At 44.0% G+C, this 17,310-nt stretch overlaps 2 protein-coding genes across 2 annotated transcripts in view; both read right to left on the bottom strand.

Annotated features, from left to right (window-relative positions):
* Positions 1-12,594, bottom strand: part of LOC118391072 (protein yippee-like 1) — a 34,267-nt gene extending 21,673 nt beyond the window's left edge. The window contains exon 1 of the mRNA XM_035782065.2: positions 12,319-12,594. The gene's annotated coding sequence lies outside the window, so the exon portion shown is untranslated. The remainder of the gene's footprint in view (positions 1-12,318) is intronic.
* A 657-nt stretch (positions 12,595-13,251) lies between these two features.
* LOC118391070 (nonsense-mediated mRNA decay factor SMG8-like) lies at positions 13,252-17,287 on the bottom strand. Its single transcript, XM_035782062.2, has 4 exons — positions 15,702-17,287; positions 15,195-15,340; positions 14,149-15,072; positions 13,252-13,863 (listed from the first exon to the last, which is right to left on the bottom strand). Exons 1-4 carry the CDS (start codon positions 17,218-17,220, stop codon positions 13,657-13,659), a joined length of 2,796 nt encoding a protein of 931 aa, XP_035637955.1. The 5' UTR covers positions 17,221-17,287; the 3' UTR covers positions 13,252-13,656.
* Positions 17,288-17,310: the final 23 nt, after the last annotated feature.

Below are 17,310 nucleotides of genomic sequence, written 5' to 3'. Positions count from 1 at the left end.
ATCAGACGTATGTCCTGTTCTGGACTATTCAGCAGGAGTGTGGAGTGTCCATAACAGAGCAGTACGTTACTTTTTAGGTGTCCACAAGTTTGCACCTATACTTGCAATAACTGGGGACATGGGGTGGGAACCCTGTGAGGTGAGATGGAAGGCCTGTATGACAATAACTGGGGACATGGGCTGGAAACCCTGTGAGGTGAGATGGAAGCTGTGTATGGTGAGACTTTGGAATAGACTGTTGGATATGCCAACTGCCAGAATAGCTAGTAACGTTTTTCAATGGGATCTATCCAAAGGGGGAGCCTGGGCATCTGAAATGTCTGACCTTTTTCAACAGTCTGACTGTGAATAGCTGCATAATGGCACCGGAAGGGATAGCTGCTACCGTCTCTTATGACCGAAAAGAGCTTCTGGACATCAGAATAGCGATTACTCACCTCGAACTCGACAAAGATTCTTTCTTGAATGAGTCCGACACAAAGGATATATTGCTTCCCGGAGACCAGGTCCAAATCCCCGTCATTCACGTGAGAAAAGACCGAAATACAGGAGGCGGAGGTCTGGGTGAGACTAGGATAGGCCTTGTGAGAATTCGTTGGCAAATGAGTAAATCATCACTACCCTCTGTATAATTGGCTAACGTGCAAACAAACTGGATCAATGATTAAGACTATCCTACCAACGGGACATTACAAACAGTGCTTCTACACCTGCATTGCTTGCTGTTTGGGGTTTTAGGCTGGGTTTCTGTACAGAACTTTGTGACATCAGCTGATGTAAGGACTTTATAAATACATTTGATTGATTAATATCTTGTGTTTTACAGAGACTTGGCTGAACGATGACACTAATAATATGGAGATGGCAGGCTTCTCCGTGTTTCGTCAGGACAGAGCAGCTATGTCTGGTAAGACGAGAAGTGGTGTCTATTTGTCAATAACTGCCGGTGCGCAATGTCTAATATTAAAGAATATTCAACGTATTTCTCACCTGAGGTAGAATACCTCATAATAAACTGTCGACCACACTATCTACCAAGATATATTATATTATACTATATTATTCGTAGCCATCTATTTTACACCACAAACCCATGCTGCCACTAAAACGAGCTGTATAATTTTGAAAAAAATAATATTTAACTAGGCAAGTCAGTTAAGTTCAAATTCTTATTTACAATGACTGCCTACCAGGGAACAGTGGGTTAATTGCCTTGTTCAGGGGCAGAACAACAGATTTTTACCTTGTCTGCTCGGGAATTTGATCCAGCAACCTTTCAGTTACTGGCTCAACGCTCTAACCACAAGGCTACCTGCCGACTTGTATAAGGCCATAAGCAATCAACAAAATGCTTACCCAGAAGCGGCGTTCCTAGTGGCTGGGGTCTTTAATGCAGGCAAACTTAAATCCGGTTTACCTCATTTCTACCAGCATGTCACATGTTCAACGAGAGGGGAAAAATCTCTAGACTACCTTTACTCCACACACAGAGATGCATACAAAGCTCTCCCTCACCCTCCATTTTGCAAATCTGACCATAATTCTATCCTCCTGATTCCTGCTTACAAGCAAAAACTAAAGCAGGAAGTACCAGTGACTCGCTCAATACGGAAGTGGTCAGAGGACGCTGATGCTATGCTACAGAACTGTGATGCGGATGCTACGCTACAGAACTGTTTTGCTAGCACAGACTGGAAAATGTTCTGGGATTCATCCAATGGCAATAAGGAGTATAACACCTCAGTCACCGGCTTCATCAATAAGTGCATCTACGACGTCGTCCCCACAGTGACCGTATGTACATTTCCCAACCAGAAGCCATGGATCACAGGCAACATCCACACCGAGCTAAAGGCTAGAGCTGCTGCTTTCAAGAAGCAGGACACTAATCCGGGTGCTTATAAGAAATCCTGCTATGCCCTCAGACGAACCATCAAACAGGAAAAGCGTCAATACAGGACTAAGATTGAATCCTACTACACCGGCCCTGACTCTCGTTGGATGTGGCAGGGCTTGAAAACTATTACAGACTACAAACAGAAACCCAACTGCGGAGCTGCCCAGTGACACAAGCCTACCAGACGAGCTAAATGCATTTTATGCTTGCCTTGAGGCAAGCAACACTGAAGCATGCATGAGAGCACCAGCTGTTCCGGACGACTGTGTGATCATGCTCTCTGTAGCCGATGTGAACAAAACCTTTAAACAGGTCAACATTCACAAAGCCGCGAGGTCAGACGGATTACCAGGACGTGTACTCAAAGCATGCGTGGACCAACTGGCAGGTTTTTTCACTGACATTTTCAACCTCTCCCTGTAATACCTACATGTTTCAAGCACGAAGGTAACCTGTCTAAATGAATACAGCCTCTCAGCACTCACGTCGGTAGCCATGAAGTGCTTTGAAAGGCTGGTCATGGCTCACATCAACACCATCATACCGGAAACCCTAGACACACTCCAATTCACATACCGCCCCAACAGATCCACGGATGACGCAATCACATTTCACACTGCCCTTTCCCACCTATGTGAGAATGCTGTTCATTGACTACAGCTCAGCATTCAACACCATAGTGCCCACATAGCTTCCTGGCGGGCCGCCCCAAGGTGGTAAGGGTAAGAAAACAACACATATGCCATGCTGCTCCTCAACACGGGGGCCCCTCAAGGGTGTGTGCTCAAGTCTCAAGTCTCCTCAAGTCTCCTCCTGTCCTATATTGCTTGGCCAAGCACGACTCCAACACCACCACCAGCCTGATCACCGACAACAATGAGACAGCTTACACGGAGGAGGTCAGAGACCTTGCAGTGTGTTGTCAGGACAACAACACCTTTTGCCCCTCAAGAGACTGAAAAGATTTGGCATGGGGCCCCGGATCCTCAAAAAGTTATACAGCTGCACCATTTAGAGCATCCTGACCGGTTGCATCACCACCTGGTATGGCAACTGCTTGGCATTCGATCATAAGCCGCTACTGTCGGTAGTGCGTACGGCCCATTACATCTCTGGGGCCAAGCTTCCTGACATCCAGGACCTATATACTAGGCGTGTCAGAGGAAGGCCCAAGCAATTAATCAAATGGCCACCCGGATTACTTACATTGACACCGCCCCTGTTTGTTTTTACACTGATGCCACTCACTGTTTATTATCGATGCATAGTCACTTTACCTTTACCTACATGTACAAATTACCTCGACTAACCTGTACCCCCACACACTGACTCGGTACCGGTACTTCCTGTATATAGCCTCGTTATTGTTATTTTATTATGTTACTTTAGTTTATTTAGTAAATATTTTCTTAATTATATTTCTTGAACTGCATTGTTTTGATTTGATTTGAAATGAAAGGAGACATAGATATTATTTAAAAAACACAGTTGATGCCATATGAAAAAAAATATAAATCATAATCCCAAATTGAGAACCTTTTAAGGATGAATTTGTGTGCGAGAGATATATTATGTATAACCTACTTAAAAGCAAGAGATCGCTATGTGCACAGGTAAGATCAGGGATATTGCCTCTGGGTATTCAAACAGGTAAGATCAGTGATATTGACTCTGGGTATTCAAACAGGTAAGATCAGTGATATTGCCTCTGGGTATTCAAACAGGTAAGATCAGGGATATTGACTCTGGGTATTCAAACAGGTAAGATCAGGGATATTGACTCTGGGTATTCAAACAGGTAAGATCAGTGATATTGACTCGGTATTCAAACAGGTAAGATCAGCGATATTGACTCTGAGTATTGAAACAGGTCAGTATTGTGGTGAAATGGAAGAGGAAAGACTATGTAACTATTGTGACCTTAGAGAATGAAACTCATTTGATCCTCTATTGCCCTTTCTACCATGATATATGCTTGCTCTTACTCCAGAAAGCACACCAGATATACTCTGGGATTATATGGATGAGCGATGAGGAGAAATTGAAATGTTTTTTTTGTCCATTGTGTATTTCAGTTTGCGGAATATTTAGATAAAGCCTGGAATAGAAGAAAAAGGGCTACCTAAAAATATTTAGCTTCTAAGTGGTAAATGGAACGTGTGTAGACACAGTTGAAGTTGGAAGTTTACATACACATAGGTTGGAGACATTAAAACTCGCTTTTCAACCACTCCACAAATTTCTTGTGAACAAACTATAGTTTTGGCAAGTCGTTTAGGACACCTATTTTGTGCATGACACAAGTAATTTTTCCGACAATTGTTTTACAGACAGATTATTTCACTTACTTTCACTGTATCACAATTCCAGTGGGTCAGAAGTTTACATACACTAAGTTGACTGTGCCTTTAAACAGCTTGGAAAATTCCAGAAAATTGTCATGGTTTTAGAAGCTTCTGATAGGCCAAATGACATAATTTGAGTCAATTGGAGGTGTACCTGTGGATGTATTTCAAGGCCTACCTTCAAACTCAGTGCTTCTTTGCTTGACATCATGGGAAAATCCAAAATAAATCAGCCAAGACCTCAGAAAAAAACATTGTAGACCTTCACAAGTCTGGTTCATCCTTTGGAGCAATTTGCAAATGTAATAAGGTACCACATTCATCTGTACAAACAATAGTACGCAAGAATAAACCCCATGGGACCATGCAGCCATCATACTGCTCAGGAAGGAGACGCATTCTGTCTCCGAGAGATTAACGTACTTTGGTGCGAAAAGTGCAAATCAATCCCAGAACAACAGCAAAGAACCTTGTGAAGATGCTGGAGGAAACAGGTACAAAAGTATCTATAGTAAAATGAGTAAAATGTAAAATGAGTAAAATGAGTAAAATTAGTCTAATATCGACATAACCTAAAAGGCCACTCAGCAAGGAAGAAGCCACTGCTCTAAAACCACCATAAAAAAAGCCAGACTACGGTTTGCAACTCTACATGGGGACAAATATCGTACTTTTTGGAGAAATTTCCTCTAGTCTGATGAAACAAAAATAGAACTGTTTGGCCATAATGACTATTGTTATGTTTGGATGACCATCTTTATGTTTGGAGGAAAAAGGGGGAGGCTTGCAAGCAGAAGAACACCATCCCAACCTTGAAGTACAGGGGTGGAAGCATAATGTTGTGGGGGTGCTTTGCTGCAGAAGGGACTGGTGCACTTCACAAAATACATGACATCATGAGGCAGGACAATTATGTTGCTTCAATATATCCACATCTCAAGACATCAGTCAGGAAGTTAAAGCTTGGTAGCAAAATGGCTCTTCCAAATGGACAATGACCCCAAGCATACTTCCAAAGTTGTGGCAAAATGGCTTAAGGACAACAAAGTCAAGATATTGGAGTGGCCATCACAAAGCCCTGACCTCAATCCCATAGAAAATTTGTGGGCAGAACTGAAAAAATGTGTGCGAGCAAGGAGGCCTTACAAACCTGACTCAGTTACACCAGCTCTGTCAGGAGGAATGGGCCAAAATTCACCCAACTTATTGTGGGAAGCTTGTGGAAGGTTACACAAAACGTTTGACCCAAGTTAAACAATTTAAAGGCAATGCTACCAAATACTAATTGAGTGTATGTAAACTTCTGACCCACTAGGAATGTGATGAAAGAAATAAAAGCTGAAATAAATAATTCTCTATACTATTATTCTGACATTTCACATTCTTAAAATAAAGTGGTGATCCTAACTGACCTAAGACAGGGAATTTTTACTAGGATTAAATGTCAGGAATTGTGAAAAACTGAGTTTAAATGTATTTGGCTAAGGTGTGTGTGAACTTCCGACTTCTACTGTGTATGTATGTATGTATGTGTGTGTGTGTGTGTGTGTGTGTGTGTGTGTGTGTGTGTGTGTGTGTGTGTGTGTGTGTGTGTGTGTGTGTGTGTGTGTGTGTGTGTGTGTGTGTGTGTGTGTGTGTGTATGTATATTTTTTTACTGCTCTAGGGATATAGTTATTGTTTGGATAACTTTATTTACCATTATGTATTGATTTACTATGTTTTCACTCTTTATGCGATGCGCACTGCAGAGAACATCGGAAGAATTATCACTGAATTATCACAGTGAATTATTGTAATGTTTGTTAATGTGTCAATTAATCCCATAAGGGATGGGTTGCCAATTTGTGATTTGACACGAAAATAAAATGTAATTCATTCAGTCAGCACAGTGAAATTGAGTTTTTGCCAACTCTAATCCTAACAATCAATAACAATGTAATACAAAAAGTAACAAGGTAAAACAAACCCAAAAATATATAAATAAATAAAAATAAGAACACGATAAAGAAAGCATACTATATACAGGTCAGTTCCAGTACCATGTTTACAATGTGCAGGAATACTGGATCAATAGAGGTGCGTATGTACAGACTCCCAAGTGGCGCAGCGGTCTAAGGCACTGCATTTCAGTGCTGGAGATGTCACCACGGACACCCTGGTTCAATTCCAGGCTGTATCACAACCGGACTTGATTGGCAGTCCCATAGGGCGGAGCACAATTGGCCCAGCGTCGTCCGGGTTTGGCCGGTGTAGGCCGTCATTGTAAATAATAATTTGTTGTTAACTGACTTGCCTAGTTAAATAAAAATGTGTAGGGGTAAGGTGACTAGGCATCAGGATATATGATTATCAGTGTGGTTGTGTGTTGGAGTGTCAGTGAGTGTGCATGGAGAAGACTAAAATACAAGGGTCAACTCAGATATCTAACAAAATGGCTACACATACTATTTAGCAGCCTTATGACATGAGGATAGAAGCTGTTCAGGAGCCTGTTGGTGTCTGTTTTGAAGCATCGGTACCGCTTGCCATGCGGAAGCAGAAAGAACAGTATGTAGTTGGAGTCTTTAATGATTTTCTGGGCCTTCCTTTCATGCCGTCTGATAAAGAGGTCCTGGATGGCAGGGAGCTCGGTCCCAGTGATACATTGGGCTGCCTGCACCACCCTCTGTAGCGCCACACACTGTTTCCTTTATTTTGTCAGTTACCTGTATATAATAAAAAAGGTTCTGGGCTTCCTGAGTGGCACAGCGGTCTAAGGTACTGCATCACAGTGCTAGAGACGTTACTACAGACCCGGGTTCGAGCCCAGGCTGTGTCCCAGCTGGCCGTGACTGGGGAGACCCATGAGGCGGAGCACAAATGGCCCAGCGTTGCCCAGGGGAAGGTTTGGCTGGTGGGATGTCCTAGTCCCATCACGCTCTAGAGACTTCTTGTGGTGGGCCGGGCGCATGAACACTTACTTCGGTCGCCAGTTGTACAGCGTTTCCTCTGACACATTGATGCCACTGGCTTCCTGATTAAGCGAGCAGTGTGTCAAGAAGCTGTACAGCTTGGCAGTTTCGTGTTTCGGAGGACGCATGGCTCTTGACCTTCTCCTCTCCAGGGTTCGTACAGGAGTTGCAGCGATGGGACAAGACTGTAACTACCAATTGGATATCATGAAAAAGGGGTAAACATTTTTTGTAATAATTTAAAAAAAAAGATTCTAACAAAATTTCCACATCAACAATCGAAATGACTGAAAAATGCAGTTCAAACATCAAAAAGTGTCTCATGAAATTGTAGCTTGATAAATCAAATGCATTCAAATGGTCGTTGTCTATTCTCATGATTAAACAGTAGCCTAACCTGCAGATTTCAAAGGAAAGTGCATTAAGGCCTAACTTTTCTTGTAAATTAAGTCCATCCGTCTGGTGAACCTCTGTGTGACAGTGTTGTAGAAGTCTCAGCAGAATGTTATTCTGCATGCACACAGCAGGCCCCACAGTCATGAGGGATTGGAGACGCATCCGCAAGGCCTCATTCGGTTTTATTTTCACACTGACACAAAAAGTCACACACAAACAGTAGCTGGTAGCACAGTTCTTCTCCCACGCAGCACACAGGCAGCTCCATCCATTAGGGGATCATGCTCTCTGACGGGCTGAATCCTCCCGTGCGTGTGCGTTGCCATGCAGCTACACATGTAGAATGGTTGTAGTGTAGTGAGTTGCATCTATCTTGTAGAAGCCAAGGCTCTGGCCCGCATTAAGTGGCGGGAGAAGCTCCATTCCCAATACGTCCACAAAGCAAAAGTAAATGTCCAAGAGGTGTAAAACCCAGCTAAAAGGTATTAATTGGTAATGATGTTTCAGACAAGTGGACAGCACAGGAGGTTGGTGGCACCTTAATTGGGGAGAACATGCTTGTGTTAATGAGTGGAGTGGAATGGTATCAAATACATGTTTTCCAGGTGTTTGATGCCATTCTGTTTGCTCTGTTTCGCCCATTATTATGGCTGGAATGGCGCCGCCGGTGGTGGACAGTCCAGTTCACTTCGCCTGCCCAACAGCTAGCAGTGAGGGAGATGGTGGTTGCCATGCCTGTCATGAATAAAGTCACATCTTGTATGCTTTATGCTGCCTTTGCCTCATCTTAACTTTCATTATAGTTGACTTCCACTCTTCGAACCCTCCAAAATGTACATTATTCCAACTTCGAAAATTGTTTGTACAGTATAGTAACGTTAGTGTCCTTTTGTCAGGTTGTTTTTGCTAGCTAGCTTTGTTAATTTCAAGAGATCTGAGAGCCAAATTATATAGACACGCACAAATGTGCACAGCTTACTCCAGGCAATACCCACAAAACATGTTTAGGCAATACGCATTCGCAAAATATGAAAATCGGTTCAATACAACAAATAAAGCTACTTCAAGCTAGGCAAGGCAGCAATGCCAATATAGTGACCCTGTCCATTAACAGTGACTGGAGTCATGAAATGCTGCACTCTTAAGGATTTTAATGGCATTGAATGGATGGAAAGAAAGGCATGAATACCCTGGCACCTTTTCTGAGGTTGTGATGCAATTTTAGCAAATGTACAGTTTTGAGAATGACACAAATATTAATTTTCACAGTCTGCTGCCTCAGTTTGTATGACGGCAATTTGCATATACTCCAGAATGTTATGACGAGTGATCAGATGAATTGCAATTCATTGCAAAGTCCATATTTGCCATGCAAATTAACTGGATCCCCAAATAAACCTTTCCACTGCATTTCAGCCCTGCCACAAAAGGACCAGCTGACATCATGTCATCAGTGATTCTCTCGTGTGAGTGTTGACAGGTGTGAGTGTTGACGACGGCAAGGCTGGAGATCACTCTGTCATGCTGATTGAGTTCGAATGACAGACTGGAAGCTTCAAAAGGAGGGTGGTGCTTGGAATCATTGTTCTTCCTCTGTCAACCATGGTTACCTGCAAAGAAACAAGTGCCGTCATCATTGCTTTGCACAAAAAGGGCTTCACAGGCAAGGATACTGCTGCCAGTAAGATTGCACCTAAATCAACCATTTATCAGATCATTAAGAACTTCAAGGAGAGCGGTTCAATTGTTGTGAAGAAGGCTTCAGGGCGCCCAAGAAAGTCCAGCAAGCTCCAGGACCGTCTCCTAAAGTTGATTCAGCTGCGGGATCGGGGCACCACCAGTACAGAGCTTGCTCAAAAATGGCAGCAGGCAGGTGTGAGTGCATCTGCACGCACAGTGAGACGAGGACTTTTGGAGGATGGCCTTGTGTCAAGAAGGGCAGCAAAGAAGCCAATTCTCTACAGGAAAAACATCAGGGACAGATTGATATTCTGCAAAAGGTACAGGGATTGGACTGCTGAAGACTGGGGTCAAGTCATTTTCTCTGATGAATCCCCTTTCTGATTGTTTGGGGCATCCGGAAAAAAACTTGTCAGGAAAAGACAAGGTGAGCGCTACCATCAGTCCTGTGTCATGACAACAGTAAAAAATCCTGAGACCATTCATGTGTGGGGTTGCTTCTCAGCCAAGGGAGTGTGCTCACTCACAATTTGCCTAAGAACACAGCCGTGAATAAAGAATGGTACCAAAACATCCTTCGAGAGCAACTTCTCCCAACCATCCAGGAACAGTTTGGTGATGAACAATGCCTTTTCCAGCATGATAGAGTACCTTACCATAAGGCAAAAGTGATAACTAAGTGGCTCGGGGAACAAAACATCAATATGTTGTGTCCATGGCCAGGAAACTCCCCAGACCTTAATCCCGTTGAAACTTGTGGTCAATCCTCAAGAGGCAGATGGACAAACAAAAGCCCACAAATTCTGACAAACTCCAAGCATTGATTATGCAAGGATGGGCTGCCAGCAGTCAAGATGTGGCCCAGAAGTTCATTGACAGCATGCCAGGGCAGTTTGCAGAGGTCTTGAAAAAGAAGGATCAACACTGCAAATATTGACTCTTTGCATCAACTTCATGCAATTGTCAATAAAAGCCTTTGACACTTATGAAATGCTGGTAATTATACTTCAGTATTCCATAGTAACATTTGACAAAAATATCTAAAGACACTGAAGCAGCAAACTTTTTGGAAATTCATATTTGTGTCATTCTCAAAACGTTTGGCCACGAGTGTATATATTGAGCATCAAAGCCACCAGAATCATTGAGAAAACATACACACACCTGGAAACACTCAGTCACATGCATGCACTGTCTCTAGGTTTTTCATCTCAATCAGATCCTGCTTAAAACATAGACATGGAATGTGTCACATCCTTCACAACACAGGGCAGTCTCCTGGATGCGAGGAGGCCAGGGGTGTAGAACGTTCTGCCAACGTCCCAGATGGTGTGAATGACTGGCAGGAAATAGGTGTGACCAGTTGGATAGAGGTGTAAACATCCCTGCCATGCTCCCTCCCTCTGTTTATTAGCATTGGATGAATGCAAGAGCTGGTCTCTGAATTGGTGCCAAATGAGCACCCAGCAATGACCTTTGAATAGCACTCTTTTTGCACACACACACACAAGATGATAGGAAGCAGTGAACACATGCTAATACTTGATCCATTTCAGGGACTGTCTTGAAGTGTTGCATTATCTGATGTGCATTAGGGAACGTATACCATAGTTACCTTACAAGGTGCAAAAACAATGGAGTAAACACTGAATAATTTAAACCGTACACTCTTCAGGGGAAATGAACGTTGAATTGTAAGACATTCCTGACTATCACCAGATTTATTATACATTGTATTGTACTTGTCCTGGCTATGCCTATATGGACATTATGTCCAGATTCCCCCCCCCCCCAGCATCTGTGATGGCAATTGATTCCAAAGTGTGCTACCATACTAACCTCAGTCTAGCCATACACAGCCATTTGTATGCCGACTGACAGAGAGAAAGCCTCCTACTCAGGCGGCCCCAGGGCTCACAACCTTTTTTAAATAAAAAAAAACTACATTTCAGTCATTTAGCAGATGCTCTTATCCAAAGGAGCAATTAGGGTTAAGTGCCTTGCTCAAAGGCACATCAGATATTTCACCTAGTCGGCTCGGAGATTCGAACCAGCGACCTTTCAGTTACTGGCCCACACAACACTGTTTTGGTCATGGTACTGAGTGGCTAAGAAAGAAGTGACAAACATTGAGCTCTTGACCATATCACGCGATGCATCTGCTATGATGTGTTCCATAGGTAGCTTCCTTTGGGTGGTTTTAAAACTACATGTTAAGTGGTTTAATTATTTATATGCCAGTTAAGGTCATTATGACTAAATAGGAAACCAAGTTAGATATCAATGAAAATGTCAAAATGAACAGAGATGTTACTGTGGGTAAAAATAGCTACCCTTTTGCTCTCTGCCAACTTAGTCGAGATTTAGAGTAGACTAGTCAAGGGGAACCAGCTGTCATCCGTTTATGTGGCCCGACCTTAACTGTATTCACTATTTTTGTTATGGTCTTTTAGCAAAAACTATAGCAAGATAGTGAGAGGCCTCTATCGGGTCACAGAGTAATTTAGGAAAGATAGTTAAAGGTTCAAAATATTGATGACAATAACATATGTTACATTTATTACAGCATATTGTTACAACCACTAAACGATGGTTAACATTTTGAATGACTGTTAAAACAACCAATACAAGCTTGTCACTTATATTAATAATGGCATAAGTAATGACAAATGATTGTCATCAAAAACATGTCAGAACCGAAACAATTTCATAACGGATTCCTCTTTGCAACTTATACTTCCATCGTCCGCATGCACCAAAAGCAATGTTTGGATTCGTTGGTGCAGAATACGACACTGCCAACTTTGTGTAATCTAAAACCAGCGCATGTAGTGCCACCGCGTATATTTTACATCAATCCTACTCGCATCATATACTATACCTGTAGGTTATACACTAAGCACAGTCGGTCAGAATCGTATTATCGTTTAATTGTTATCAAATAGTTATAATCTAGTCTCAGGCCCCATTATAAACTTTCGGACAAGATGCAGTCAGTTGTAAAATGTACCGTTACAGTTGCGCAATAACAATAAGCATTGACTTTACCTTTGGATAGAGAAAATTCAATCGTCGCCTCTAGTGCTTTGCCGATCACATCTTTATGTGGCAAATCCTTCTCATTCAGTTTAGAGGGTTAAAGTTTGCTTCTACGAGTTGACTTCAATGCTCAATAAGTAACGAAGGAGGTCCATCCGATACTGAGCGCACGGCTTGAGTTGATGTTATTGCGCAAAGACAGTACCCGTCTGAGGCAGACTGACAGTCAAGGGAACCAATCAATGTAACATTACAGCATAGCAACATTGTGCCGATTGGCTACAGATGGTAATGGCTGACCAATCGTTGCGCGGAGAAAAGTAGGTGCCTACTGTCCATTTCGCATACGTGTGGGGGTCCGCAATAGCAGAGTTCATAAACAGAAACGCATTGCACACTTTGTGTCTCAGTAAGCCTACCAATTAAATTTACCAGACAACACGGACAAATTGCAAGATTGTTTTTTTTATGTCATGATGGATAAATAGGCTACATACATGACGGGTAAGACTGCTCAACAGCAAACATTGTACCTGCAGAACAATATATTTATTTAAGCATTGTTGTTAAACAAGTTGGGAGGCATGCATGATAATGCCACCCATAATACATACCAGGCCTGAAGGACAAAAGGATATTAAAAAATATACACATGCCAAGCATTTTAAATTACAGGATTATTAATCTTTCTGCAAGGTAAATAACATTTTTTTGTTAGGGGCACATGTAGAGAACTTTCTCATGACGCCACAATCAATAACTTGGTTAATAGCGACATCTAGTGCTGTGCCTTCATCTAAGAATTCTGTGGCTAGGCTTCACATAAACGTTGCATGCCATTTAATTTATTGATGACTAACTGTAATGTGTGATATCACCCTTATATGGTGGTCTGAACAATGATCCTAGCACAATAACAGTGAATAAAGCCAACAAACAAGGATCAATAAAATGTCATTTATTCTCTCCTTAAAGGCCCAGTGCAGTCACAAACGTGATTTTCCAGTGTTTTATATAGATGGCCCTTTAAGTGTAAGAGCTGAAAATACAGCCTGACAACCCTGTTAAAAAGATACCATGAATAACACAAGATCAGAGAACAAGATCTTAATTTGAAATATATCCAAGTGGAGATGCAGTTCTATGCAGATCAACACCTTTTTCCTTTTGAGATTGCCATTCATAATTAACTAACCCAGCACAATTCCATTTAACTCAAAATAGTATTTTAGGGGATGAAACAACACTATGCATGAGAACACGGTCCAACTGACTCAAAGTAATTTTTAAACTAACCTTGCAAATAAGTGCGAGAGTCACATTGCGGTGCTATGGTGTGAGTAGAGATTACTGTGGAGGAAGAGGGCTGGCACGCAGGATGCCTCTGAGGACCTTGTAGCTGGCCAGGGGCTGGTTCTCTTTAGGTGGGTAGCATGGGCCACGGTCTGTGACATAGGAATAGGGGAAACGTAGGACCCACAGGCCATCGAAGGGCAGCACCAGCTCTGTCCGCTCGGGGTGGAACACTGGACATGGAGGGGGGCCGGGTTGGACCTAAGAACAAAAAGAAGAGGGGCAGCGTTTTACAGTTAACATTAATCAAGCATTACATCTCTCATTAATCAACAAAGGGACTATTTGCCAACACAAAATGCATCTCTACACAGCATATTGCTACACTAAGAACTCACAATGAGTTCAGTTGAAATTGTAATGACAGTTTAGCATAACAGCTTGTCTATCAAGATAGGTAAGTAAATTCCTCTCAAATATTCCTGGTGACAAACACCCGTTGATAGGGAAATGTATGTCAGGGAAATGTATGTCAGGTAAGTGTACCTGTGGGTTGAGTGTTATCTCCAAGGGGGCGTCAGGGACCACAATGTAGAGGCGCGCCAGCTGGGCGTAGTGGGTCTTTATGCCACGCCCCTGGGCTGGAGAGGGAATGTACAGGGGCATGTCTGTGTTCAGGGCCCTGGTGGCTGGCTCTTTGGCCCCTCCAGGCCCCAGCACTTTCACCACTTTATCAGGTCCTGAGCTGAGGAAACGCCGGCCCCTACTGTCCTCGTACTCAAAGCCCACAAAGGCCCGGGCCACGTCATCCCGCCTGCGTCCCCGACCAAGGCCCCCTGCACTCCCTCGCTTCCCCGCCACGGTTTTGTTGGGGGCCGGCCAGGAGGAGGGTCCCCCATCCAAGGGCTCAGTTAAGCCCACCTCCTCTTCAGAGCGGGAGCGAATCACCACGTCCCAGGGCAGGAGGAAGGAGGAGCCAGGCAGGAAGCCTGGCTGCTCCAGGCCAGTGTGGGGGTTGTAGGTCTTAGCAGGGCCAAGCTTGACCAGCGACCAGCTGGAGAACTTAGGCAGCAGACCTTTGGAGCAGCCTGAGTGGAGCATGCCTGGAAGGTACTCCACAGTGGAGGCCTGGCGATCCACCAGGCTGTGCCTCTTCTCCTGGCCCTCACCGCCCCCTCCATCTCCATAAGGCCCTAGGCTGTCAGTGGAATGGCCCAGGCTGAGGGCCAGGCTGAGGCTGGTGCTCTCTCCGGGGGTGTGGGACACTGGGTGGGATGCTGGGATGCTCTCCTTTAGCCTCTCCCCCTCTGATTGCCCTGACCCAGGCTCTGACGGTGGGACTGGGACTGGGGCAGCCACCTCAGTGGGTCTGGGTGCTTCTTCACAGGCCGGGGCTGGGTCTGGGGTGCTTGGCTGGAAAACAGGAAAGTCGATCCTCTCCAGCTTCCCGCAGCATTTCTCCTCAAACATCTACAAGGCAACAGAGTGAGACAAAGTATAAACAAGATTGAAGTACAACTGAATAGATTTTAAAATAGATCATGGGGTTATACTGGTGTCCTCTGTAGAGATCGGTTAAAGCGGATACTAACTTGGTAGAAGTCGTAGTTGGCAGCTTGGATGTCAAAGGGGTCCTCACGAGGGGCTTGCTTCCGGCCACAGTTACACGAGCTAGTGGAACGCCCCCTGCTGTTGTGGTTGAGGATGGGCGGGTTGCGGTCCATCTCTGGCTTCTCATCTGCAGATGACAATGGCCTTTTATCAATTGATTTGCTCACCTCATGCATCCTCTCACAACCCAAAATAAATGTGTAACGTCATCAAAACAAATTAAGTTGTGCAAGATATTATATAGATAACAATAAGTAGCATATTGTTTTTTTATATATATATTTTTTAAATGTGTGCATGTTTTTCTCCTCTGACAAAACAAACGCTGATTCAAAGGGGGTGTGGCAGATTTTAAAACTATTCTGCGGTAAGATACATGACAACTCTGTTGATACCTGTTATGATACATTTCATTTGTGTAATAAATAATACATATTTTAGAAATTATAGTAACAGTAGTATGTTCTGTACAGTGATTGAGGCTTTACCTGGCTGAGGCAGCAGGTGAAACTTGTGCACACAGTGTTGGTCTGTCAGACTGCGCTCTTCACATAACTGATGCCCATTACTCCAGAACTTGTAGCAGTCCTCATGCAACTGCAAGGCATAGCGCTGAAAAGCTACACCGCGTGCATGCTGGCTGTAGACCCGAAGTGCTTGTGTCAGTTGGTTTTTATGCACAGTGGTGGTATAGTTATGGGGAAGGTTAGACTGGTAGGCACTATGTGCCAGTGGCAGGGCTTTCTGGCAGCGGTTCTCAGAGAACTTGGCATCTGCGTCCAGGAAACCTTCCAAAAACTTAAGCTGACTCTGCACTTTGACGGCCAGCTCTGCAGTTTCCTCCTCTGTGTTGGCTATCATGACCTGATGCAGCCTGTAGGCCACTTGTGCCCATTTGGAGTAGGTTGGCAGCTCAAAATGAGAAGGCTGCGGATTGCGACCAACGCTGTCATCAAAGCCTTTCTTGGTCAACACCAGTTCGACATGCTGCCAAAGGAACTCCTTCAAATTACAGTCTACTAGTTGCCCCCCTGAGAGGCTGCTGCTTTCTACATTGAAGGATGGTTGTCTTGCAGAGTGACGCATTTGTTGGTAGCGCCTGGGTCCAGACACAGAGGTGCTGGTGTCATTTTCCCTCAGGGCACAGTTGGAGCGCAGCTGCCCTAGCACGGCTGCCACTGGGTCCTCCTCTGGCCCAGGCACCACGTAAACAAACGCTTGGTTAGCAGGGACAGTGAATAAGCAATTACTGCTCTGGTTGGTGAGGACCCGACTTTTCCGGAAAATGCGATATATCTGGTCTTCCAATGCATGCTGGAGGCGTCTCCTTGGCGAGTGTTTCTTGGGCTTATCAGCATTTCCCCCAGAAGGGTCTGAACCATTTCCACCATAGCTTCGCAAGGCTCCATTCATCTGGAATACGAATAGCAGGCGAGGAGGACAGGGCCGGCAGTTCACCTTCCATTCTTTGGATATGGTGGAATCCTTGATTGCAGCACGTAGTAGTGGCAGAACTTTCTGGCGAAGTGCATCCAGAGCACGGAACAATCGGTCATAGGTGACATCAAAACAGCATGTAGGATGGACCAGTAGCAGGACATGGCACAACGAGAATAGGTAAAGCAATGCTAAGCAATGCTGTTTATCCGCTCCTTTCCAGAATTCGTGCGCCTCCGAGTGTCCGACGCCCGTACTCAAAGACTCACACGTCCACAAAAGCTGTCGGTTGTCACAAACTGAATTAAGCACCAGATACAATACGCGGTTTTCTTGGCTGTAATACGCATGAATCAAGCTTCCACTGTTGTGGTTGTCTGTCTCATCCAGTCCAAATAGTGGATATATGTGCTTGTCCGCGAGCGTGTTGATTAGAAACTCTTTCGGTGATCCGGGTAGCATTGCAGTCTTACCGAATATACCAAGTACACAGAGACCTTCATCTTTGTATAATGGATCCTCTATTACTTCTGATTCTAGAAGCGCTCCCACACTCACGGGCAACGCCATTTTTTCCGCTCATATCATGGGGAAGATAAACAGCTGCGCACAAGGCCACTTTCCGTGAACACAAGTAAAATGTTCCGTATAGAAACCTTA

This window comes from Oncorhynchus keta, chromosome 12 (genome assembly GCF_023373465.1).
Source record: "Oncorhynchus keta strain PuntledgeMale-10-30-2019 chromosome 12, Oket_V2, whole genome shotgun sequence".
Classification (NCBI taxonomy): Eukaryota; Metazoa; Chordata; class Actinopteri; order Salmoniformes; family Salmonidae; genus Oncorhynchus; species Oncorhynchus keta.
Note: the sequence above shows the minus strand (reverse complement) of the source record. Positions and strands in the feature narration are given on the sequence as shown.